At 36.6% G+C, this 27,951-nt stretch overlaps 1 protein-coding gene across 1 annotated transcript; it reads left to right on the top strand.

Moving 5' to 3' along the window:
• The first annotated feature begins 1,878 nt into the window (after positions 1-1,878).
• On the top strand, positions 1,879-25,956 carry ints6l (integrator complex subunit 6 like). Its single transcript, XM_042738492.1, has 18 exons — positions 1,879-2,204; positions 2,321-2,398; positions 9,360-9,509; positions 11,128-11,217; positions 11,346-11,529; positions 12,307-12,435; positions 12,522-12,685; positions 14,692-14,844; positions 17,871-18,003; positions 19,021-19,115; positions 19,426-19,536; positions 19,728-19,943; positions 20,208-20,334; positions 21,074-21,216; positions 21,633-21,861; positions 22,834-23,193; positions 23,343-23,436; positions 25,127-25,956. The coding sequence occupies exons 1-18, from the start codon at positions 2,094-2,096 to the stop codon at positions 25,227-25,229; spliced, it is 2,670 nt and encodes an 889-aa protein (XP_042594426.1). The 5' UTR covers positions 1,879-2,093; the 3' UTR covers positions 25,230-25,956.
• The last annotated feature ends 1,995 nt before the right edge of the window (positions 25,957-27,951 follow it).

Genomic DNA, 27,951 nt, shown 5'->3' with positions numbered 1-27,951 from the left:
ATTACAGAATATTAGAGAAGCTGAACGCATTTTGTTTAAACTGGAGCAGTTATGTCTTTTGTGTGACAGAATTTGTATTTTTAGTTATACTGTCCCTTTAAGGTTTAAAAGCAAAGCTCAAAGGAAACATTTCGTTATAACAAAAAAAAAAAATTTCTATAGATGTTAACAAATAAAAGCACAGGAAACCAGAAAATAAACTAGTGAACCGAACTTAGCATTTTACAACACGACAAACAGCATGTATTTCGCATTTAAAGTTTATTTAAGCAAACAATTCATCCTAAATAAACCTGCACGCCCTTTAAAATGAATGCTCACAACTCTCCGCCACCGCCTTTTCAGGGCTCAACCCATAATCACAACATTTGTGACCGCTTGCACACATTTACACAATGAGCAAATTTAAAGAACATTTTGCATTATAAAAAAAAGACTACAGAGAAATGAAAACAGGAAGAACAACTTGACGACCTTTATAAAAAACCCTCTCAAGAGACAGAGACACATACAGTTCGTGAATGAATTTTGTCAAATTTAAAAAAGACTATAGTTTGTTGTAAACCAGTGTGCCAACGGCGATAATGAACAATGTGGTGATCTTATGTTTGGGATAAGACACGTTTCTCAGGCTGCCTGAGCAGGTTTTTGAGATGTAGGCTAGTTTTGTAAAAATGCGGCTGATTCGATTTTAATAAAGGGAGCTGTATGATCAGCACATGTACACAAATATATCTCCGCAAATGCATGTGCATTTATCGCAGCGCGTTCAGTGTGTGGGATTATGGTGAACAGGACTGCCAAGCAAGCCCGTCCCTTTCTGACATTCCCAAAATCGAAGGGGGATGTACAGCGAGGTTCCACGGAAACCGAGAAGCGCGATTGAGGAGGAGCCAGCGCCCGACAACGCTGCTTTCCTCCCGCGTCTGTGCCGCTGTTGTCGCGGTCTCGGGCGGACTGCTGTATTAACATGGCGCTTGCCTGTACTCCAAGGAGATAAACAAGAGGACGAGGACTGATTTCTCCATTGTCAGAGGGAGGCACAGGCAATGTAAAAATCACACAGAATCCAAGCTACTCCCCACCAAGACAGCTAGACCAGGATCAGGCGAGGAGGGGGCACCCTTTATATGAGATGAAAATGAAACTATGTGACCCTGAACCACAAACCAGTCATAAGGGTAAATAAATAAAAAAGAGGGATTTATACATCATCTGAAAGCTGAATAAATAAGCTTGCCATTGATGCATGATTTGTTAGGATAATACAATATTTGGCCGAGATGCAATTTTTTGAAAATGTGGAATTGGAGGGTGCAAAAAATAAATTAATAAAAAATAAATAAATACATAAATTATAATTTTTTTGTTGAGAAAATCGCATTTAAAGTTGTCTAAATGAAGTTCTTAGCCATGCATATTATTAATCAAAAATTGTGTACATACGGTAGGAAATTTACAAAAATACTTAATATGCAATATCCTAATGTTTTTTGGCATAAAGGCAAAATCGATAATTTTTTTTGGCTGGCACAAATATACTCCCGTGCTACTTATGACGGTTTTGCGGTCCAAGTTCAGATATATGTTACAAATGAACGTGTCAAATCTGTCTAACACGCAATGCAATGGTAAAAGCGCCAAAAGGTTAATAAAATTTACCAAAAGTGCAATGGTAAAAGACAAAAACGAGGCATACAGGCTACATGTAAATTCCCCGTCCTCGCCTCGAGCCGCTCGCGGAGATCTGAGCGGATGAGGAATTCCACGACCTCGTTGCTGTTTTATACCCGAGTGGGCGTGGCTTCGCAGCTCGGTTCAGCCAATGGCGTTGCAGCGGCGGGGCGAAGGCGTTTCGGTCTTGTTCGGAAGAGAAGTTCTCTAACAGCGCGAGCCCAGCACTGCTCAGAAAAGACAGATATAGAGAATCAGGCGGCTGCAAAGGGTGGCAGTACGACCCTCTTTTGGGTGGGGGGGGTCTGATTATAACAAAATATATACACACATATATGCATGCCCAGGGCCGCGAGATAGGTCATATGCCGATTGTAGATTTTTAGCAAACATCTAGAGGTCTATCTATACATTTCAAAATGCCTATTTTACTTTTTCTGATAGACACGTCCGCTTCTATGAATCAGCGCACTTATTTGGGTACGACGTATCTGGACATTGCTAAAGGCGCGGTTGAGATCTTTATGAAGGTAAAGCATAATTTTACCCCGACTTTTTCAGCTTGCTGTTGTACCTTGTTGGAGTTAAGGATCCCTATGACAGGACCAGTTCAAATGAATGTTTATTGTTTCGTTTTCTTTAACAGCTGCGTGCCCGAGACCCGGCTAGTAGAGGCGACAGGTACATGCTAGTTACATTCGATGATCCACCATACGGCGTAAAGGTAAATAAATACTACTAAATTGTGCTTATATGTGGTTAAAGCGGAGATTTTTTTTGCTGACAGTGAGACTCTACTGTCCCTCTGGTTCGTAGCATCGGGTCGGGCGGCCTCCCGGTGACGAAAACGGCTAATTTTTGCTAAAATATCCGCAGACCCGGAGCAGCGCAGCCTCTGAACATGGCGGACATTTTGCTTTTGTGTTGGGAAAACGCTCGAGCGCTGAGATGGAGGCGGAGAGATTTATTATCCACTGTGACGTAGCGCGTGACGCGTGCACGGGGGCCAACTCGGTCCGGATTGGACAAGCAGCCTGCCCTCTGTCGCGTGCCCTCCTCTCGCATTCTCATTGGCCACTGTAGCCTGAACAAATCAACACGATTTGATTCGTGCAACAGCCATCAATAAGCAAGTGAGGAGATGCTTTGCAGGTTTGCGTTGAGAGAGGGAGACGCTTGTGAGTTGCCCTTGAAAACAAGCATCAACTTCTTTCCCTCTCCACTCCTAGTACACTCACCTCCCTCCCATTCATATCTAAAATTCCCAAAACACCAAACAGGTGAAAGGTGACGTGCGTGTCACATCAGGCCACTCAGTCTTTGAAGTTTACTCAAACATAAGACGTACCTATACAAGCATAATTGCTAATTGCTCACTATTAAGCCAATGTTTACATATAAGGCATGAACCACAGTGACTTCATGCTATATAGCCTTACATAAGTGCTTCCTGAACAAATACAAACAAGTGCTACTAGCACAATAAACTTAGTACAGAAATTAGGAGGCATTTTGCTGTTTTTGTGAGGTCTGTGTGTTTGGGCATCTGCGTGAACTGTATTCAAACAAATCTCTTTACTCAGAGTACTAGTGAATATAATGGAAGTCATGACTTACTTAATGGATTATTTGATCGTTCTAAGACACAAGCGCACGATTGGACTTGCATGTATTATATTAATGGGCATCATGTACCTTTTTTTGAGGAGGAGGCAGTGACAGTTCTGGCTCTTCTGTGTATGTTTGAGTCATGATAGTGTGTTGGTGTAATTTTGTAGTATGCATAGGGGCCAGGTTAACATCCTTATATAATACACATTTTTTTAAGCAATATTGCTACTGAACTTTAGTGATCGGCCTTCATTTCTGACCAGAACTGAGCTTGTGGTAACATTGTTTGAAACCGCCCAAAAAACCCAAATAAATTATTATTAAATTATTATTAATTATTGCAATGACTATATAGCCTACTTCTGATTTATGAACCAAAGCAAGAACTTTTGCTGTCGCTATTCCAGAATATTAGAAATGTTATATGTGTCATGCATCAGTCTTACACATATTCTGAAGCTTATAGACACAACCAGTGAACTGGAGACAGTTTTTTTTTTTGTCATGAAACATGAAACACAGATCAAACCAGTCCTCATATTCACAAAAAGCTTGACGTTTAAATGGATATATTATCCATATCTCATTAAATACTATATCTCCTAGTAAAAAATATTTTGTATGATCTCAACTTTTTTGTACAAATCACATAAGCTAAATTATATTTTTTGCCTTTAAAAGAGCAAAATGTTCAAAAAGGTGACGATTTCTGAGCAATATTAATTATGCACTTAAAATAATCTTGCAATGTAATTACCAAATGTAGAAATATTTAATTTTTGTCACTTAAAAGTTGTTTAAAATCCATTTATCATGCTCAAAAGTTTGAATGGGCATGAGCCTCTGAGTAGATTCAACAGAGCTGTGATTTTTATGACAATCAAATGTCAAAATATTGCATATAACAATAATCCAATAAGCAAATAAACCCAATTCTTCATCAGTTTTCAGACCTTTCTCTCCCCATGTTCAGGATCATCTTCTGTTTTTAAACTGCTGGCCAGTTCTCTTGACGTGCCATTATATTGGATGTGGGGAATTGTGTGGTTATGTGGTCGCTTTGCATGGCCTAATTTCATTCACATCTTTTTCCCAGCCTGGAGTTGAATCAAGACCTGCACTTACTGACATGTACATGTGACGTAGTGCTGCCTGGGTTCATGTTTTCTTTGTTTGTGGTTTGATGTTGACAATAAGAGCAGCTCTGTGCTTTAGCAGTTCATTAGTATGGACTATCTGGCAGGTAGCCAGTTACTCTCTTGGGGGGGTTTCTTACTCCACTGCATGTCATGCAGTTTTCCCACCCTGTTTCAGTTTATCCACGATAATCGGAGGCTGACTTCTAAGTGACACTTAACTCTTAATTACTTTTCCTGCTTATACTATACGGCATGTTTTGGCCGTGTACGTGATGAAATTTTGAATATGCAAGTGACAAATGCTTGGCATTGTTATCCTACTATGTCTTTGTTTGAGAAAGTGTTATGAGATGTTATAACTGCCCTCCTACATAAGCTCTTATCCCTCTCGGAGCTATTCGTGGCCAGCTTGTTTCAGCCAAGCAGTGCCTCTTCAGAATTAGCGAGCAGGCTAACCCAGTTCTTGACTAGAATACACCGAGCAAATACCAGCCTAGCAAGAATCTGGCCTCTGCATCTGACAGAGTGTCTTTTTTATTTCCCGTCAATTATTCATGAGATTTTCAGCAGCTAAACAGTGAAGAGTTCCAGTGAGCCTCCAGTCCTCACAAAGCTCTCTTTTCCTGTTTGTGTGGCTCTCTTGTTGTCTGAGCCCCGGCCAAGCAGAACATTATTCTTAGTCTTGCCTATTTTCTGAAGTTGACACAGTTTTAGCCCTTTGCAGTTTTCTTAATCGATTAATGTTGAGATTGCTTATCACTGAAGTGAAAGGTTAGAGATGGAATTTAATTTGTTTTGTCGCAAACACTGTGTTGTTTCTGTCGTTGGTTAATGAAGGAGAAAAGAAAAATGCATGTAACTGCATTTGTGGTTTACGCCATGAAGCTCTGGAAAACAATGCAAACAATGCGTATTACATTATACCTTCTACATTTTTACATTACCTCATCTGACATTTGGACACTTTATGAATGTCACTGCGTTATATAACAAATTATCAACTCAAGTTGCATTTATTTTTAGAAAGCATAACAAAAGCATAGAGTTCAAGCTTTCGAACACAAAGGAAGATGTTTTTAATATCATTTATGTCCATTCATTTGAAAGTCCACAAAAGCAAAACATTCAAACCTGGTTCTCAAGCATCAAGCAAGGACCTGTTTACCATATTTGATGAGCTCAATGTATGTTTGTTTACTAGTGTGATTAAAAGCCTAAGTTAAATAAAAAAAAAAATAAATAAATGTAAAAAGCGCTTGATGCATATGGAACACATTTACAATGCCTTTTTTGTACTTTTTGCTGCAATGAAGTTTTGGATCTGTGGACTTTCAGTGGATGAATATTAAAAATACCTTACGTTTTGAAGATGAACAAAAGTCGATTCCACTTTATTTTACAGTGTCCTTGTTACAGTATAATTTATGCATAATTTACTGTTACTATAGTAACTAGGCTACATATAACATATGTAACAAAGACACTGTAAAATAAAGTGTTACCCAAAAGTCTTATGGATTTGGAACGACATGAGGTTGAGTAAATGATAAAAGAATTCTCATTTTTAGATTTAAGACAGAGTATTTAGACACTTTGTAGCTGTCAGATGTTAGTGGATCAATTTCTTAGTTAATGTGATAAACTAAGATAGGACACCCATGTGATCTTGAGGAGAACAGACTTTATGGATCCATTAAAATGACATTGGGACCAGTTGCTTAAAAATAAAAGCAAAAATGAGTAAGAAAAATCAAGTTACTTTGAAAAAGCATAATTTATTTGTAGAACCCACTTTATATTTTATTAGGTAATGCAATGAAATTCATATATTTGAAGTGTGATTAAAGTGTCCAAATAGCTTTTAGAGTCACTGTACATTTACATGCATTATAATACATGCATGCATAACATATTTTGGTGCAGCCCAGGAAAATCTCATCTGTGAATCCAGTGACTTTATGTTTATCGTGTAGGCTGCCTCATGCTTGATCTTGCTCTGAATCTTATGAAATGGGAGTGGCTGAGGTCCTTTCTTCATGACAGATAGACAGGCCAAATATTTCTCCAGAACTCCACAATGTTGCTCCTCCTCCTTAAACCTCATTCGCAAAATATATAGCTAAACATATACTGTCTGCATTTCTTTGCATTGGCTCTATGCAAGTAGCAGAGAAAATGGGATTGCCAAAAAAAAAAGTTAATTCACTCAAAATGGAGATGTGTTTGTCATGAGCATGATGGTCCCTCTGATCAGTGCTTTGGCTGGTTAAGCAGCTCTCATTCCATTAGAGTGACAACTTTAGTTCATGCCTAGCCTTTATCATCGCAGATGACAAGCAACACCCTGCAGACTGCAGACGTGTCCCTCCTGCAAAACTGGGTGGATGTATGTAACTGAGCTCAGTGGTTATCTGTGATCAGCTCAACCTTTAGGCGGTAGTAGAGATTAAAACCTGGGACAAGGCAACCTGATCCTGGAATAATACTCAGGCCATAAGTGCAGTCGCTTAACCCGTGTGAATCCTCCCTGGGTCATCACGTGCCCTTTCTGCTGTGAAGATTCCTCCTGCCATCACAAGAGCTGTGTTTATATGACTGCCGCTTTCCTCAGAACAGGAGCTTAACAGGGAACAAGTCCTTATCTGTCAGTTTATGTAAAACTGCTCGTTTGTCTTGCCACCTGTCCTCTATTTGGCAAGGAAATACAGAAGCCAGGTTTTATGGTACGCTAATTCTGAAAACAGAAAAAAGAGAATGCATTATATGCTCTATATAACTGAACAACAGCTTTATGTTTGTCTAACATAATGTTATTGCTTCCTCCATTCTGCTCTGGGGGGACATACAGTATACGGTCGAATGGCATGAAACCTGTCGAGATGATATCCGGTTCATATTTCACCTCAAAATCAAAAGAAAAAATGAGAAATTATACATTCGCCTAAAGCAGAATAGAGACCGTTGAGACTTTTGTGACTACTTCTTTTGCATTGTGACATTATTTTAATGACAATTAAGCACATTGTATTACTGTTATGCATTAAAAAATAATGTATTATCTATACTGTAAATCATTTATACATCAGGGTAGTATTTGCAGAACTGCCTTCATTATAGTTTTACAGTAAGGAAAATCTAATGGCCATCACTATTGAGAATAAATGAAGCAAAACATCTGGTAGATAAATACATAATAGGCTAATTAGTCTTAATTTTCTTTATATAAAATAAAATTTTATTCTGTTGTTCCCTTTTGGTTTTGAGGTGAAATATGATGTTGATATAATGTAGTAATATATTATTTAAATTGTAAAGTGTTTATACATCATTGTAGTGTTTGCTGTACTGCCTTCAATATGTGCTCTCCAAAAAATAAATAAAAAAATACTGTATTACAGTAATGAAGATGAAAATCACATTGAAAATAAATAAACATCCAATTATAAAAATTCCAGAAGTGAAATATCTAGTACATAACAGTAATGAGAAAATCAAAAATAAAATCATTTATCATTAAAATAATTTTGGAGTAAGATATGGTCTGGATATGCTTTCGTGACATTAACCCATATGTGCATTACAATGTCTGTACTGTTGTCTGTTGGATCGCCGTTGGGTTTGAGTTTACATTTCCTCTGTTAAAGCTACAATTAGGGTATTATCCTTTTTCCGGGCTTATTCAGTGTCCACATTCCTTATTCTCTCCCATCTTCTTCTGCCTCACTGGACAAGCGTCTGATTAAAGGAGAGTCTGATTGCAGTCACACTTCTTCAGAGCCAATAAATTGTTAATGCGGAGGGAAAGAAAGACGGATGGGAAAAAAAAAATAGAATTACTCTGTTGCTTGAATTATTGAGTGCCAGTTAGAAGAGCTACCGCTTGAATGGTTTCTTTTTTCGTTCCATACATGGATAGAGACGTACACTGTCAGGCCAAATCTCTGCCTGCTTTGTTCTTTAATGCTTCCCAATACACACACACACACACACACACATGTGAAGCTCAACTACCTCGGGATCTGACCTGGCAAGTCTTCTCCCTCTTGTGGGGATTTACAGTGCATGCATGTTTATGTAATGTGTTGATTTATTCACGCTGAGTAAATTTCATGTGGAGCAGGAATCATTTTGTAAAAGGAAATTTAGTGAACTATTAACCTCGGTTCTTTTCTCAGCATCTGAACTCATTGTTGTTCTTACTGTGTTTGTTTTGAGTGTGCAGTAAAGTAATGATTGTATTCTTCTGCCGGGAGGGGTAATGTGGGTCAGGGACAGACATGTCTTTTAAAGATAATAAAACGAGTCAAGCCTTATGTAGCGGATCTGTGTTGCTTCTTACAAGGCTGCTAACGTATACATGTGCAAGTATAAGTGGTACACAGTCATGCATGCTCATTCAGTTGCTTTGCAAAGCTTGTCCTGATCTGTTCTCATATTCTTGTCTTCTCATCATTTAAAACGAAAGTATGCTTGTACTAACTTGTTTGATATTTTATTACTTTTAAGTGTGACTTAAGAGTCTAAATACACTTCTGTTCAAAAGTTTGGGGTCAGTAAGATTTTTTTTTTTTTTAGAAAACAATTTTATTTTGCAAGAATCTATTATATTGATTAAAAGTGACAATGTAGGTATTTACAATGTTATCAATGCATCCAGATTTCCACAGGAATATTAAACAGCACAACTATTTGCAGCACAATAAATGTTTAGCACATTAGAATGGTTTCTGAAGGATCATGAATCACTGAAGACTGGAGTAATGGCTGCATAAACATGCTCTGTGCATAAACATTACAAAAATCTTACAAGACTTCTGAATGTTAGTGTACATTTTGGGTTTACTGTGTAAATACCACTGTCTGAATGTTTAGTGTTGCCGAGGTTATATGGAGCTGGTTTTCACATCATCTGTTTGTATTTCCTGTATATGGTAGGCGGGTTGGAAAGAGAATCATGCCACATTCATGAGCGAGCTGAAGAACCTGCAGGCATCTGGACTGACTACATTAGGTCACGCTCTCCGTGCCGGCTTCGACCTGCTCAATCTCAACAGACTAGTCTCTGGCATCGACAACTATGGGCAGGTAATAATATCTCCCTTCAGCAGTCAGAGAGCCAAAACAATCTTTATTCAGTATAATAGCAGTATAATATGCAGTATGATATGAAACATCTCCTCACACCGATTTTCAGATCAATCAATATTTTAACAAATTTTACCTTCCATCCAGCCTTGAATGTTTTGTCCTTAGAGGAAACAAATACATTTTATATATATATAAGGTAAATACATATTTGCAGAAGACTCAGTGTGTATCAACATTTTCATGGGAAAAGTAGCTGGAATGAAGCCATTACTCAAAAATAACAATTTCACAGCACATCTAAAGTGTGCCGGAAGGCAAGAGAGTGACCCAGCTAACATATGGGAAAATATTCTGTGGTCCAAAGCTTTAAACCTGATGCTGCCCAGTGCTTCAAGCGGCACCATCCGTTCAGCGAGGCTTTGTAGTGGAGATGCTTTCATCAGTAGTGACGGGGGTCCTCTTAACTCGGGAGGGAGGAATGGATGTAGCAGCGTGCTGAGATTACAGAGCCAATTTTCATCTTATGAAACAGTATATCACAAGAGCACACGGGTATCAATTTAATTTACTGTGATTTGTGTTGTTTCTTCTGCAACATCAAACAGAGCAACGTTTAATTGGATTATCTGTAATTCAGAATATTCTGATACTTTACATGCACACATTAAGACCATGCTGGATTACCTAAAATAGGAGACATGCGGTCTGAGATAACCCTGAGGCAGTGTGTTAATCCACATGCTCAGTCTGCATACTCAGTAACTGAGTGCTGACCCCTGCAGTATGGACAGAGAGAATGCATCTCACTGTTTACTGTATAAACAACAATTAACATCTGTCAGGTTAAATGTTGCTATGCAATGTCATTTTTTTCTCAAATGTGTAGGAATTCGGTTGGAACTTTGAAAACCACATAAAAAATCTGGGTGATTTTTTAAAAACATGGAAACAAAAAGAAAGGTTTAGGATTTTTGAAAATTTTGAACAAAGATCAAGTTCTGATAGCAAAATGTTCCTTGTCATATTTTTCAAGCATTTCACTTACACCAGTTCAACATTTTGGAGCATATTTATATAATATGTATATTAGATAAATTAATACTTTTATTCAGCAAGGAAACATTAAACTGAGCAAATGTGACATTTATAATGTTATTCAAGAAATTCTATTTCAAATAAATAGTTCTTTTGAAGTTTTGTTCATCAAAGAATCTTGAAAAAGGAATGTATAATGAAATGTATCACATAACCACAAAAATATTAAGCAGGACAACTGTTGTCAGCATTTATAATAATGCTAAGAACTGTTTTTTGTTTCTAAATCAGAGTATTAGAAGGTTTCTGAGACTAAAGTTATGGCTGTTGAAAATTCAGTTTTGCCTTCACAGGAATAAAATACACATTTACACTGAATAACACTCAAATAGAAAAGAGTTCTTTTAAAGATTTCACAATAATACTGTTTTTGCTCCAGCATCTCCACAACCATATATAGGACAAGTAGTTCAAAAAATGTTGAAAAAAGATTGCAAACAAGCATTTTAACAGTTTATGGTTTCTCAAAAGTATTTTTTTGAGCGTTGGATTTTTTAAGAAATGCTCTCCTCTCTTCTAGGGTCGCAACCCGTTCTTTCTGGAGCCATCGGTCATTATTACGATCACAGATGGCAACAAACTGACACACAGCTCTGGGGTGGCTGAGGAGGTGAGGGACAAAGACTCTATACCAACATGCCAACATTTTCTGATCAACCTGTCCTGACGTATAATGTTCCGTGTCTTTCTCCTAAACCTGAGCGGCATCTCACTTCTTGTTTTCTCTTCCTCCCTCAGCTACACCTGCCACTGAATTCCCCATTGCCAGGTAGTGAGCTGACGAAGGAGCCGTTCCGCTGGGACCAGCGACTCTTCGCCCTGGTCCTGCGGCTGCCAGGAATGGCCGTGCCCGACAGCGAGCAGCTGGGCAGCGTGCCCACTGATGAGTCTGCTATCACCCAGATGTGTGAGGTCACTGGAGGTACAGCCAGTCAATTGCATTTTAAAATGCAGGTTGAAATATTTATCAAATAAACCTTCCGTCATTTTAAGTTCAGTGTATGAGGCCTGGATTCCACTTAACTGTCCTTTAGATCAAAATGTTGCTAGACCCTATTTAGGGGAGCTTCAGTCCTTTTCTTCATCTCAGCCCCTCTAAAAATCTGCAATTAATCTGTCAACCTCCTTACAAATCTTTGATTATGTGATTACTCTTCAGCACAGCTTTCACATACGAACGCTCTTTGTTCCAGTGAATTCACAAAGTCAATTTTGATGGCTTTGTTTAAACAATGTTGAGTCAGACTTGTAAAAATAATAGTTCAACCAAAAAGGAAAATGTTGTCATTCTTGTGGAACATTAAAAAAAAAAATATATATATATTTTGAAGAATGTTGGTAACCAAACCATTTTGATGACCTTTGACTTCCATTGTATGGACAAAAAGCAATGAGTCATTTTTTTCAGTATATTTTCTTTTATGTTCCACAGAAGATATAAAGTCAAACAGGTTTGTAACAACATGAGGATGTCCAAATTCAAAGATCATTAGTGATATCCACTGGTTAGGTTGCTGAAAGGAAGTAATATGTTGCCGCCCACATATTTGCTTGTATGGTTCAGTATATTGTGTTTTGGAAGATTTCCTCCCATGCACTTGAGTTCTGTAAGCACAGTTGTTTTTTCAGTGGATAATGCAGTTTTGCTGGTTAATCTCATAGCTCAGCTAACTCTTTTTCTCCCCCTCTTCTCTATAAGGCCGCTCTTACTGTGTGAGGACGCAAAGGATGCTGAACCAGTGTCTCGAGTCTCTCGTCCAAAAGGTTTTGAGTGGAGTTGTAATACACTTTGAGAAGAGCGGTCCTGATCCACCTGTGATAGGCGAAGGTCAGTGCTGATTCTGTGATGTCATGTTAGTTTTGTGCTTATTGAGAAAACAATTAATACACAAATATGATCTTCTCTTTGTGCAGATGGTCTTGTGGATCCAGCTCGTCCTTTGTCGTCCTTTAGTCCGCAGCCCTGGCACAGCTGCCACAAGCTCATTTACGTCCGGCCCAACCCCAAGACGGGCGTTCCTGTGGGTCACTGGCCAATCCCAGAATCCTTCTGGCCTGACCAGAACTCCCCCACTTTGGTAAATAGTAACCTACAAAATAGAGTTTGAGTGAAGAGTCAAGCAATGATTTTCTGTTTCTATATTAGTGGGTCCAGACCAGTGTTGTTATAATCAGCTGTAACTATTAAAAAACATTTTTGTTTACTAAAATAATAATTGAAATATAAGAAAATATGAATATTTGATGAAAAATTAAATGATATGAAAACCAGAAATATTGTTTAGGCAACTTGCTGAAAAAGGTTTTAAGTAAAAGCAATAAGATTACTAACTGAAATAAAACTAAAAATAAACTATAAATAAAAAGCTATACAAATAAATTTAGAAATATTATTTTCAAACAAAAATGAATGAAAATTACTAAAAAAGTGCATGACAATGACAAAAAATACAAATAAATTTAGAAATATTATTTTCAAACAAAAATGAATGAAAATTACTAAAAAAGTGCATGACAATTTACAAAACAAAATTGAATGAAAATTACTAAAAAAGTGCATGAAAATGAAAAAAAATAAATAAAAATTAAATTTAAATTAAAGATGAGCAATACATTATTACAGTACTTATTAATCCTTATTAACATTAGTAACTAAAAATACAGCTGTTCATGTTTACTCAGGTCCATCAAATAATATGAAAAGATTTTAATAATGTATTAGTAATCAATTAAATGCTTCAGAAGTATATTTCATTCTTAGTTCATGTTTACTAATATATTTAACTAATGTTAACAAATGGAACCTTATTGTAAAGTATTATATAAAAACTACAATAGAGTAAAAAAACTGATAACAGTTCTCACAATTAACTAATTGCTTATTAGCATGTCTATTATTAACATATTGGCTGTTTATTAGTACTTATAAAGCACATATTCTGCACGACTGTATTCTACATCCCTAATCATACCCAGTACTGTACCTAACCTTAACAACTACCATACTAACTATTAATAAGAAGCAAATATGAGTTCATTGAGGCAAAAGAAGTAGTTAATGTTTTTTAATGGTGAGAATTTGACCTTAAAATAAAGTGTGACCAAAAAACTATAAAAACTGTAATAGTATATAAAATAGCACTGTATGTGGCACATATTTTTTGCACTGATTTGTGGGAAATGGTTTTAAACAGTTAAATGTGTTAAATCTAGCTGAAAACACTATGGAATTGGCTAAAATATTTAATGAGTGAGCACAGAAGGACTTTCTGCGGAGCTCTGGGACCTGGCAGACGTTCAGCTGTTTCTTTCTGCATGCTGAAATTTCACAGGATCCTTAATAAAAGGAAAAGTACTAGGACTGCAAAAGGAGTTTGGATAGGTGTATTAACATTGGCTCATCCGAGCCGAGTGGATGAAGCAATTTATTAGCCAAAGGTAATGACCTGTGCAAACTAAAGGTTAGCTTTCATCTTGCTCAAGCAGTGCTAATGAATGCGGATGAAAAGAGCGGTAACATGAGGAAAGGCTTCACTGTCCTGAGGTTTCCCACCCCCTCACTGTCTATTCTCTCTTAAACAGTACACTGTAGAGACAGCAGCTGGTGCAGTGCCAAAGTGCCACAGCTCAGCTCAGCCTGAGAGAGAGCCATTGGCAGCAGAATAAGACTGCTGCAGCTCACCAGAGCTCTAGCACTTAGCACTAGCTTAACACGAGGTCATTTCCTTCCTGACATCCTCGCTGTCATGTCTACAATATTGTGTAATCAGTAGCACAACAGGGTTGTGTGCAGACGGTACCACGGGTGCCAACTTGCCATGTCAACTTGAGCAGATAAAGCCTCTTTTTCATATTCCTAAAATAAAGTCAATGTTTTATTTGCTGTAAAACACTCCTCTGGTTTATTTAGTGCTCAGTCAGAGTGTTGTGAGATTATCTGCTCAGGGAATGAACAGCTGGTGTTGTCATGTGCCTGTAACACATGCTGCTGTGATTACAGGATGAATTGGCCATCTAACAGACATATCTTTTGGAATACCCATTGTGAGAATGTATTACAGAGGGTTTCTCTCTCTCTCTTTAGCCTCCACGATCTGCCCATCCTCTGGTGCGCTTTTCCTGTATCGACTGTGAGCCGATGGTTATTGACAAGCTGCCTTTTGACAAATATGAGCTGGAGCCGTCCCCGCTCACCCAGTTCATCTTGGAGAGGAAATCTCCTCACATGTGCTGGCAGGTGGGACACCTTTTCACACAACTATTTAATCTGATCTGTATTTAGCATGCCATCTTTCACAGCCCCCAGACTGTTGCCTGAGTAGAGCCGAGTTTCACAATGATAGATATCATTGTGTTAAAAGAGCGGAAACAAACAGTGGGTGTTTAGATTTTCCATCTTTACTGGAATGTAAAAAAACACAACACAAATTACATGTAATGTCAGTTTAATGGCTTACACATTTACAGTAACGGTTGTAAAAGTCCTGTGTGTAGTAACTGGTCAAACAGCAGCTGGAATGAGATTTTGTTGTATAATTTTTTTTTTATTCAAACACAGTGTTCAAAGGTTTGGGGTCAGTAAGTTTTTATTTATTTATTTGTCAAGAATTCAATAGTTTTATTCAGCAAGGCTGGATTCATTTGATTAAAAATGAGAGTAAAGACAATTATAATGTTACAAAAGATTTCTGTTTTAAATAAACGCTTTTCTTTTGAGCTTTATATTCATCAAAGAATCCTGAAAAAAATGTTTTTTAGAAAAATATTAAGCAGAACAAGTGTTTTTAATATTGATGTAATAATAATAACAATGCAGCAAATCAGCATATTAGAATGATTTCTCAAGGATCATGTGACACTGAAGACTGGAGTAATGATGCTGAAAATTCAGCTTTGCATCACAGGAATAAATTACATTTTAAAATATCATAATATATAGAAACAGTTATTTGTAAAAATATTTCTTTATTTTTGATCAAGTAAATGCAGCCTTGGTGAGCAGAAGAGACTTCTTTATAATCCATTAAAAAATCTTACAGACCCCAAACTTTTGAATAGTAGTTTATATGTCTCCCAACTTTTGTAGTAATCTCTGACATAAAATGGTGCATGTGTTATTATGTGTAATAATTTCCTCCCTGATGTCCATACATTAATACAGAGTTCATGCAGGCTTTCTTACAGTATTACAGTCAGCAGATTGTAGAAATATTTTAGGAATATGAAAAAGAAACTTGATCATAGAGGAACAAACTATATTATCAGGGCCACAGCAATAGTCCAAAATACAGAGCAGCTTAAAGTGCAATAGAGTAAAATTAAACCAGGCTTTAAACAAGTGCCCTAATATAGCCTACATAGTTATGAGTTCGAATAAGGTCTTTATGATATAAAAATATTTGATATCATAGAAATGTCATAATTCTTGTCACCAGTGTCAATTTCACCAAAAAACTAATTCTAGCCTAAATAAACAAAACAACTCAAGATCACTGAGTGCGTTTACATGCACGTTCATAAGCCGATTATGCTTAATAAGCCGAAAACGCACTTGGTCATGTAAACGTGGTTACTCGTTTTCTTTTATAGGAGTAAGGTCATAAACGGTGTAAGCATATACCGGTTGCAACAGGTAGTTATTTGCCTCTTACTCCGTTTTCGCACGGCATGTAAACGCAATAGCCCGCTTTCTGTCGGCTTATTGAAGTGCACATGTGTGATACATGACAGGAACGCATCGTTAGTGCAGATTTAAGTGCATCTAGATTAGAGTAGTGAGAGATTTCTTTTGTTGTTTGATTAACATGAATGACAAGACAGCAGGAATATTAGACTGCTGTCACTTTAAGAACTTCCTGGATCGAAAATACTGTTACACATGTGTTTTCTTTCTCAGCTGTTTTGCTTTAACTATTCTCTTAAGACCGAAATTACTGTGTTTACGAGGATACTTGCACACATAAAAGTTTGAACATATAATCGTTCAGTGCCTATGAAAGCAGCAAAAGTAACGTCATGTGAGTTTGTTACCGTGATAGAGACGATAGTCCAAAATCTGTAATGGTTGACAAATTTCTGGTATATGGCCCACCCCTAATAGCAACCAAACTGAAAATGCTCATATATACATAAAATCCCACTGCATAAAATGCTAACATGCATATAATTATCATTTGTCACTCTATATCTCCAAAAATATATATATAAAAAATAGAATTAATCAATTTTAAGGAATTATAAATACTGAAACATGTTCTTGCTTTTTGTTTTCACTGAAATGAAACAATCTTATCAGTAACTAACAAAAAGTACTATTGTTTCTGTTCCTGCAGCAGTGAGGCGTTCCTTGTTTGAGTGTTTGGCTCCTAGGATCATGGCAGCTAGTATCGCAAGCACCACTGAGATTTTCTTCAGAAAAACAAGTTAATTTAATTGTTATTAAAATTAATCAGACATACCTGCGGTTAAATTATAAACAATAGCGTGGTTATAAGCTTTTAAACATGAATTTGTGTCAAAAAGAATGGCGACTCTTTATTTTTTTATTTGACTAATCATAATGTTCTTACAGAGGCATAAAGAATCTGAAAGCTGCTATGACTGATACTGGGCCATGAGCGTGATTACTTTTGGAAAGGAAATAATTTTATACACAGAATTTTTTAGCTGGAGCTCATTTTAGTCTTCTCTGAAATGATGACAAATGGTCTCTCAAGAGCTATTACCCAGACCATTTAGTTTCTTGAAAGAAAGAGGGCTGACAATACCGCAGAAAGATTTAAGGATTTTTCCATGCTATATTTTGTTGTCACTGGATATATATATTATGATATATATATATATATATATATATATATATATATATTATATATATATATATATAGATATAAATACACTATGCTATAAATATCTTGCTTAGTCATCACTTGCTATAAATATCTTAGTCGGTACCAGGAAATGTTTTTTGTAGCTCCATTCTTTTGATTTGTTTTTCCTACTTGCATTATACATTTAAGCTAATCTAAAAATACCAATATAACTGAACATTTGTGTTTGTTCTTTGGCATGGTTACATTGTTACATGATTACTTGCCTCACTATAAAAGCATATTTAGAGGCATTTATAGCACACTAGTCTCTGAGGAATCCTGTCACCTAATGAGCTGTTAATGAATGGGTTTTGTCTCTGAGAAACAGTCTGATATGAGAGCTGAGATCTCAGGAGACACTAGACAATGCTAACTCCTCTCTCCTGTCGCCCAGGTGTTTGTGAACTGCAGCGGCAAACACAGTGATTCAGCACACCCGTTCGGCTACCTGAAGGCCAGCACTACGCTCACCTGTGTCAACCTCTTCGTCATGCCTTACAACTATCCCGTCCTGTTGCCACTCCTCGGTACCATAAATTCTTTTTTTTTTCTATAGCACATTTCATACACAGTGGTGCTTTATTTAGCCATGATAAAGAGAAAGAAAAATAGAAGATATGTAAAACTCAATTAAATAATAATTTAAGAACAAGGAATAAAAATAGTTATAAATAATGCAACTTAGAAAAACAGACAAATATGAATAAAAACTTTAAAAATTACTTTTATTCAGGAAGGGTGTGTTAAATTGTTAAAAAATTGATAGTATAGATTTCTATTTTGAATAAATGCCGTTTTTTGTTTTTTTTTGTTTTTATCAAAGAATCCTGAAAAATTTATCACAGGTTCCAAAAAATATTAAGCAGCAAAACTTTGATAATACATTGATAATAAATCAGCATATTAGAATGATTTCTGAAGGATCATGTGACACTGAGGACTGTAATAATGGCTGATGAAAATTCACGTTTGCATCAGATAAATAAATTGTAATTTTTTTTTTTGGTAAGATTACATTTTTGGCAATTTGACTTTAATAAGATGGGATAGTGTAGAGTAGACGGGAAGCAAAGTCTTGGGTCAGGAAAGGTCCTCGAGCTGGGATTCGAACTCGGGACGCCCACAAAGCAACATCATTATGTGTCGGCACACTGCCCACTAGGCAATCAGCACTGATAATTATTGTTTTTTTCTGTATTTTTGATCAAATAAATGCAGCCTTGATAAGCAGAGGAGACTTCTAAAAAAAAAAAAAAAAAAAAAAAAGCAGAATCTTACTTATCCCTAATTTTCTACGGCATATACACACACAAACACAAAGGAATCAAATGAATAATAATTAAAAAGAATTACACTTGGAATTAAAAAGAACACAACAATTAAAAAATATATATTTTAAAAAATGCAGTACATTTATACTTTTTTTGTACATTTTATAAGTTTTGTACATCTTTCATTTTCTTCTGGAGAATGACTTAATTTAGTCTTGCAATGTAGTGTCTGACTTTCTTCAGCACACTTACCTTCTCTTATTCTCCTCACAGATGATTTGTTTAAAGTGCACAAGCTAAAGCCAAACCTCAAGTGGCGGCAGGCCTTTGAAATGTACCTGAAGTCCATGCCTCCTTACTTCCTCTTGGTAAGACACTCTTCGTTCCTACTTTAAAAAAAGACATCCCAATAGAGCACAGAAGTGTCCTGCTTACAAAAAAGACAACTTCTTTGTGCATATAAATTAATGCAATATACAATTCATGGGCTGCTAGATGCACTCCAGGGTCACTTGTAATCCAGCCCTTTTTATGAGCTGTATTTGTTCTATAGTCTGTTAACAGCTGTAATGAGGTCACAGATATGTGCTCTGAGTGCAGATTCACCCTGAGTGTGTCCTCATTTTCACTTCCTTTGTCTCTGCTTCTCCACTCTTCCTCTCTTTTTTTTGACTGCAGCCTCTCAAGAAGGCGCTGAGAATGATGGGAGCCCCAAATCTCATCTCTGACAACATGGACTGTGGCTTGAGCTACAGTGTCATTTCCTACCTAAAAAAACTCAGCCAGCAGGTGAGCATTCTCTTCTGCTGACAGTTAAATCGACACAGTTTTTCCAAGTTAAAATAGTATTTAAACTCATAACGTTCCTTTAAATGTTCTATATTACATATTAACATATTGTATTCATTGAGTATTAAATCCTGTCTCTTTGAGGCCTGAGTGATGCAGATTTTTTAATTAAGTTGTACTTGATTTTCTAGGCAAAGATTGAGTCAGACCGTCTGATTGTGTCTGTCGGGAAGAAGCCTCCTCAAGAGACAGGCATCAAGGTTAAGAACCACTCAAGTGCCCTGTCTCTGGCACACCGCCGTGATTTTAAGCAGCTCCTGCAGGGCATCACAGGCGAGGTACCCCTCCGACTCATCGACATGAACTTCAAAGAGTTCGCTGGTTTCCAGATTGCACTTCTCAACAAGGTACAGACAGTTTGAGTGGGGCTGAATTACATTACAGGGTCTATTTGAAATCAATCATGTCTCCGTTCACGTTTGGGGGTCAGAATGTAGTTATGCTAAAATAGACATTTGTATCTTTTAAATTGTATTTTCTTGCTGATGCAGGTTAATTCTGATGAATTCTTCTGACTAGACATCTAAGTCTGATTGACTTAAAAATATGTGATTTTCTTGAAGTTAGGTTAAAATGTAGCTTCTATAATCATTTACTCCCCTTGTCTTCAAGATTTGAAGCCCCAGGCCTATAGGAACGCTTATGATATTCCACGACGGAACCTTCTAGATCAAGTGACTCGGATGCGTTCCAATCTTTTGAGAACAACACAGAAGCTCATCAGAGGCCAGGATGATGGTAAATGTACCAAAGACAAAAATTACATTCTGCAAAGTGTACCTTCATAACTGTTCAAATCTGCCAGACATGCAGGAACATTAATGAAATTTTGACAAATTCTCACAGCCAAAAAAAAAAAAGATGTTTTTTGTTTTTTGTTGGTTGAATTGTTTTTTGTATTGTTGATAAAGAAGTAGTTGATGAAAAAAGCAGCTTTCTTTTGGTCAGTGTGACCAATCTGCATGATTAACTTGAGCCCTGTGCAAAATTTACATTGGGAAGTCTTTTTCCCTCACATGAAATTCAAGGTCAGTTTCTATTAAAATGACTGGATTTCACCTGTGCAAATGGTAAATGTGATGGCATCTTTACACTATATATAGGGTCACTTTTTATTGAAACAAAGCAAGAAACAGAAATCTACCTTGATTTGTTTGGTTTTGTTTTTTTCTTTTTTCCCCCACAGTATTATTTATGGTAGTTGTTTTGTTTTTCATTTTGTTTTGTTTCATTCCATTTCACTTTGTTTTCACAATATTGTGTATGGTAGTTGTTTTGTTTTTTCTTTTCGTTTTGTTTTTTGTTTACTGTGGTGGATATTAACAATGATCAGATGCATTTAGCATAACAACAAGAGAAACTGTTTTCTTTTCACTAGATTTACATTTCTAATGTTGCCATATTATCAAAAAAACAAGGTTAAAAAATAGACAGCTGATATTTGTTTAATATTGAATATTTTCCCATGACTCTGTAGACTACTTGCACAGTATTCCAGTGGGGCAGATGGGAAATTATCAGGAGTATCTGAAGATGATGCCATCACCTCTGCGTGAGATTGATCCAGACCAACCTAAAAGACTGCACACATTTGGCAACCCTTTCAAGCAGGACAAGAAGGTGCTTGCATGTCAAACCTATGGACAGTGTTTTGTATTATATTATTTTGGCATTCAATTTCAGAAAGCTAGTTGCTGTTGAGTGGGTGTTTCTAATACAACAGCTGAGGGATTGTTAGCAGATTTCACATCTTTCTCTCTTCTGACCACCTTAATCTTGATTAATTGTTTTTTGTCTTTTGTAAAGTCATAGAAATGCTATCATGAATGTTTTCTTTTGATGTAAGAGCAAATGGGAATGATTTTCCATTTTGATTTCACCACTATAGAAGTTCACCCAACTATGAGGACTTTTGCTTCTGAGAACCCCAGAAATGTGAAAAGGGTCCTCTGATAATAAAAATTACAGGTCAAAACTGAAGTGCCTTAGATGCTAAGTTGTTTTGTTTTCTTTCTTCCTCTTCTCCCAACAAACAGGGAATGATGATCGATGAAGCAGACGAGTTTGTGACAGGCCCACAAAATAAGAAGCGGGGTAACACTGGGGATCTTAACTCAGGCACTGCCCTGAAGAGGAGGAGGAGTATGTCCCCTCTGCTGCGCCGACCCCAAACTCCTCCAATAATAACCAATCATGTCCTCAGCAAGGGCCCCGCAGGGACTCAGGGCCAGCAAGGAATCATTAAACCCATCCCACTACACAAAGGTAAAGTCCTCTGAGTCACAGCTAACTGATTCAAAACTTGCTGTGTACTAAATACTTACACACTGCATACTGCCAACTATTTTTTTAATTGTAAGTGGAACAGTAGACACTATCCCATGCTTTTAAACAGTAGAATGCTACATTGTTGTCACATGGCCTCATCAAATTGCATGTTCGTGGCATTCAGTTATCATCTTTCAAATAAAATGTTAGGTTATACTTTATTTTAAGGTGTCCTTGTTACAGTGTAGTTATGCAGTTAAGTTCAGTGTAATATTACTTAACAACATGTACTTAATATAGGGTTAGGATTAGCATTTGGTTTAGGGTTAGTTGCATGTAATTATGCATAATTTACTCTTATTTCTATAATAAGTATGTCTTGTAAAAATGGCACTGTTTCAGTCTCATCAAATAATTAGTACATTGCAGTTTGTGTTTTAATGTTTATAAACATTGTCATATTACAATTTAAAATAACTATTTTATGTGTGTGTGTGTGTGTGTTTATTTATTCCTGTGATACAAAGCTGAATTTTCAGCATCATCAGTGTCACATGATCCTTCAGAAATCAGTCTAATATGCTGACTTGATGCTCAAGAAATGTTTCTTCTTAATATCAGTGCTGTGTAATATTTTTTTGGGAACCATATTACATTCTTAGGATTCTTTGATGAATATAAAATTCAAAAGATCAGCATTTTTTTGAAATAGAAATCCCTTGTATCATTATAAATGTCTTTACTGTCACTTTTGATCAATTGAATGCATTCTTCCTGAATGAAACCATTCATTTCTTTCAAAAAATCTTCCTGAACTCAAACTTTTGAATGGTAGCATATGAGCTATATACTGCAGAAATCATATAGTAGTTACTATGCTATTCCAAACAGTGTTGCACACATTGAGTGTATAGAAAAATTTACCACAAATATTAGTAATAATATGCTGTCATATATTTTCCCCTACAGGATCTGAAGGAAACAGTGTAGGAGGCACAGAAAGCAATGGGGAGCAAGCGCCAGGCGGGGAGGCTGGAGACGGGTGGTCTGATGGAGTGGGAGGAGAACCTGCACCTGTGGAGGACACAGGAGAGGAGGGGACACCAGACGGTGAGGAGGAGAGTATAGGACTGGAGAACTGTCTGGATGAGAGACCCTCTGATCTCACACAAAACTGTGAGGACCTGAGTCCTCCGGGCCAGGAGGGGGTGGTGGAGGGCAATGGAGGAGACACTCCGGACCAGGGCACAATTGTTATGATTCCCCTGGAGGGGAGTAACGCGGAGCTGCGCACTCGAGTCCTCAAAGAAGTCCGCAAGCCTGGCCGCAGTGAGTATCTAGATATAATGCCAAATTAATTATTCATGCCCATTCATTTCTGTATTCTCTTTGAATTATTCTCTAGCTTAAATTGAGTGCACTTGGAATTATTTTAGGTATTAATAAAGCTAAACTGAATTGCTAATTCTTTTGTGCAGATTATGAGACAATATTCAGGTTACTGGAGGAGGTGAAGGGGCCAGTGTCAGTGCAGAGGTACTTTATTCATCATGCCATCAAAGAGGCAGCCAGGTGAGAGCTCTCTTAAACACCCACCTTTTATCATTTACTCTCCCACATGTCCTTCCAAACCCATAAGACTTAATTACGGAAACACAAATTAAGATATTTGCATTAAGATCCTCCGCTGAAAGACCAGGTAACCAAAACTTAGAAGATCCAGAAAGGTAATAAATGTGTTTAAAACATATCCCTATGAATCATGTGGTTTAATCCAAGACTTGTGGAAAGATAAGATCACTTTAAATGATGAACAGATTTAATTTAGTCTTCAGCGTGAGTAAACGACAGAATTTTTAGGTGAGCTATCCCTTTAAGTTTCGCACCTAATATTTATATTTCATTTTATTTCAACTAATGTTTTAGTTTTAATTAACAGCAACATCACTGGTCACCTATTTCTTGCATGTTAATTTTTTTCTTCCATCTTTACTATAGTTCTGTTATAATTATTAGAATTTATAATTATCATTTTGAAACATGGAGAAAAAGATGGCTCAGGTTGGACCCAATTAGGTCACTTTCCCCCTCTCTCCCCTACTTTAATTATCATTTTGAAACATGGAGAAAAAGATGGCTCAGGTTGGACCCAATTAGGTCACTTTCCCCCTTTCTCACTTTCTCCCTTTCCTCTCTCCTCCCACAGGTTGGACCCAATTAGGTCACTTTCCCCCTCTCTCCCCTACTTTTGTATCAAAAAAATCTACCTAAAAAATTTCATACATTTTGAAAGATTAATGTGCATCATAAAATTGTACAGAAATCTCTCCAAAGTTAATGCAGAATCTCACTAAGACAATTTAGTACCAAAATATTTTTTAAAATAAATTTACTTTAGAAGCAAACTTGTTATATAGTACTTAAAAGTATTTTTAAGCATAAAATAAATGTTTTTATCATGCTTTAAAGAAGAAAAATGGTCAATACAGAAATAATTTTTTTTTTAAGAAATTCTCTGAAAGCAGGTAATTATATAAAATTTGGCTTTCTTAAAGTAAATTGTTAGTTTGTAAAGTAGTGGTCGACCGATATTATAAATTATATATCGATATATAAAAATTTACTTAATATTTAAGAAATTTGAAATCATTTGACAATGGATTAAAAAATAAATTTGTAAAATAAACATACTTATACTTTAGATCAGTGGTTCTCAACCACATTCCTGGAGGACCCCCATCACTGCACATTTTGCATGTCTCTTTAATCAAACACACCTGATTCAGATCACCTGCTCATTAGTAGAGACTCATAGACTTGAAATGGGTGTGTCAGACAAAGGAAACATGCAAAAAGTGCAGTGTTAGGGGTCCTCCAGGAATGTGGTTGAGAACCACTGCTTTAGATGACAAAGTATTTTTCACAAATAAATAAATATTTAATGTGGTTGTGATTCAATTATTAAGTAAACACTTTAACCAACAGGGCACTCAGTATTCTGGGAAGTATGTGTGCATTAAAAATCACATTTTTTAAATAAAGCCAGGGTAGCACTCATTTTACATACAGCACACACAGAAAATGACATGAATATGACAGTGGGCAAATGCATAAAGCGCTGCATAAATTTAAAAAATGTCAAACATCGGCCGATATATCGGCCTTGGCGATATATCGGTTGACCACTAATGTAAAGTATATTTATGCTATTATATATAATTTAATGTCATATAATCCAGCTAAATAGCTGTCTCTCTCTCAGGTTTAAGAAGCGTGTGCTGATCCAGCAGCTGGAGAGCGCTCTGGAGGAGATCGAAGACAGACAGCTGCTGCCCACACAACTCAACAACGTCCACAGCAGATAGTGGGACGTCACATCTCACCGCTGAGAGACGCACGAGACGACAGAGAAGCGGCACACGGGCCGACCCATCAGCCTCAGTACTGTGCTTAAGGAGGAGACGTAGCGAGGGAGAGAGTAAATTAGAGAGGATGGAGGCCTGTCTGGCTCACACTCCAGTCCAGGTGCTTCCACTTACTGAATTGTGTGACAACTCGAGTGCTCACAATGGAGAGAGGCCTTCCAGGTTTGATGAATAATGAATAAGCACACTCCAGAAAAGCCGAGCCTCATCCACTGTGTGATTTTACAGGGTCATCCGAGGCAGAGGTCAGCGTCTGTCACGTGAAGTATGTTTATATATTATGTCTGTCCACTGTTATTTGGCATCAATGGAAAGTTCAGAGCTGATAATAGTATGGAAAATCTATGATAGATTTGTGTTTGCATGAAATGCCCACAAGTCATGGGGTTAACAACACAGTTGGACCTTTAAAGCATTCTGGATTGGGAACTACACTATTGTAGACTCGATAGCAATAACCCTACAATCATCAGTACTCCAAACTCAATTTTCTCCTCAACTATGAAAAACACGTTTTTACAGTTAAAGCAGATTTTTCAGAAGAACATCCTTATGACTTTGGAGATTCATTATGAGATTTGGTAGCTGGCCTGTTGTTGTATTCGTGGTGATATGTAATGTCACATAGATTAGCATCATTCAGTGTCCAATAAGCAATATTGTCCAATTGTCCAAAAAGAACAACTCACTTGGCTCATCACACAAATGGGAAATGCCAACTATGGTGTGAAATGAACTGGTCCACAGCAGAGTTTTGTTTCTGTCCAGTATGACATCTTTCGTCATCCTGCACTTCTCATCGTGGAGAAGTCGCAAGACTGCTTGGTTTCATTGCACAGACGCAAGTTACATTAGTGACCCCATTCTTGTTTGTTTTATTCCTTTTTAAAAACAGATGTATACTACTTTTTAATGTTCATAAATAATATAGATTATTTTTGGATGGTATTGCTACGAGAACATAAAAATATTTTAAGAATTGTATGAAACGGTTTTTTTATCTGATATATAGACAAAATTTTATGATTTTTTTTAATGAAAACAATGAAAAATAATAAAAAATTACAAAGGAAATGTTTGAATCATTGTGTAATTTTATATATGATTTATGCATATTTTTATATACACACTACTGTTCAAAAGTGTGGTCAATAAGATTTTTTTTTTTAAGAAACATTTTTAATCAGCAAGGACGCATTGCATTAATCAAGTGATAAGATTAAAGACCTTTATAATGCTATAAAAGATTTCTTCTGTTATTTTTTAACTTTCTATATTTACCAGAGAATCAGTATTGATGTTTCAATATTGATAATATAGGAAGAAATATTGCTTGAGCAGCAAATCAGCATATTAGAATGATTTCTGAAGGATCACATGACACTGAAGACTGTAGTAATGACTGCTGAAATGAATACTGTATTTTTTGATTAAATAAATACAGTTTCGTTGAGTATGAGGTAAAAATAAAGTCGCATCCACCCCAAACCTTTGAATGGTAGTGTATGTATATTGTATAAAGCTGTCATTAATGTTGATATTTTGCACAGAACACTTAGGTTTTTTAAATGGAACTGTGCTTTGGTTGAAGTACATATGAGCTGCTTACAAGATTTTTGGATTTTATAATGTTTTTTGTTCTTTATCTTCTAAGTCAATAGACTTATTCTTCTCATCCTTTTAGAAAATCCCAAAACTAGAAGCATGTACCTTGTAAGGAGCCCAAGTCTTGAAATGGGCTGGCTTCCATCTTGTCATATTTGTACTGATGCAGTGCTCTGCAGTTGGTTGTCTTGTCTCTTCTAACACCTGTATCGCTCATGTTATTAATAGACCTGATTGTCTATTATGGGGTCTTGTTGCCATCTCCTGAGCTTACGCATTTTTTCCCATCATAGCAGATGGTGGAATCTGGTATATACCACATAAGGGAATAAAGTTATTTTTTTAATCAGCCTCACAATGGTGCTGCAATGTTGTAACATTGCACCCTATAGTTAAAAACAGCCATTGCAAATCAAAACTAACAAGCACTTATGATGCAAACATCTTGCCACAACTATAACTCTAAATAAAGCTGTAGAAATGGTAGACATGATACAACCTTTGACCAACTATAGATAACAGCCTGAAATGTTAGCCTAGCCGAGACTTAAAGTGTTTGATTCATGATAATATCAAAGCAATGCAACTACTCTAAAGTCATACTGACAACAAACCGACATTATCTCACAAACGAAATATGATCTCCATGTTTAAAACAATGTCACACAAGCAGCAATTAATGCCAGAAGAGGAGACTAAACGGTGCTGGGATAAGGGGGTTGAGATTGCTGGTACTTAACAGGTCTCCTCTAGCAAAAAAACAAAACAAAAAGTGGCTTAGTGAAGGATTAGCATAATTACAGGCTTAAACTGGACCATTTCAACTGCCCATTCTCTGCTTACATAGAAAACAATGGGTAACCAGGTCGATGTACCACACTTATATGTCTGTGAATCCACACATAGAATTGTTTATAGCGCTACATAGAAACGTTTTGGCCAGTTAGCAGGTCTTAGTATTGCATAACAATCACGATAGTACAAAATGAACACCTTTAGTCTAGTCTCAAACACAATCAGGATAGACTGTACTTACAAAATAAAGAAGAAAAATGGA

This window comes from Cyprinus carpio, chromosome B14, assembly GCF_018340385.1.
Source record: "Cyprinus carpio isolate SPL01 chromosome B14, ASM1834038v1, whole genome shotgun sequence".
Lineage (NCBI taxonomy): Eukaryota > Metazoa > Chordata > Actinopteri > Cypriniformes > Cyprinidae > Cyprinus > Cyprinus carpio.
The sequence above is the reverse complement of the archived record's forward strand: the minus strand, read 5'-3'. Positions and strand labels throughout refer to the sequence as shown.

Excerpts from the sequence above, each read along its gene's own strand:
- ints6l (XM_042738492.1), top strand. The coding sequence starts at position 2,094 with ATGCCTATTTTACTTTTTCTGATAGACACGTCCGCTTCTATGAATCAG. Across the intron at positions 12,436-12,521 it reads TCCACCTGTGATAGGCGAAG|ATGGTCTTGTGGATCCAGCT; the intron begins GTCAGTGCTGAT and ends CTCTTTGTGCAG. Across the intron at positions 19,944-20,207 it reads AGATTGCACTTCTCAACAAG|GATTTGAAGCCCCAGGCCTA; the intron begins GTACAGACAGTT and ends CCTTGTCTTCAA.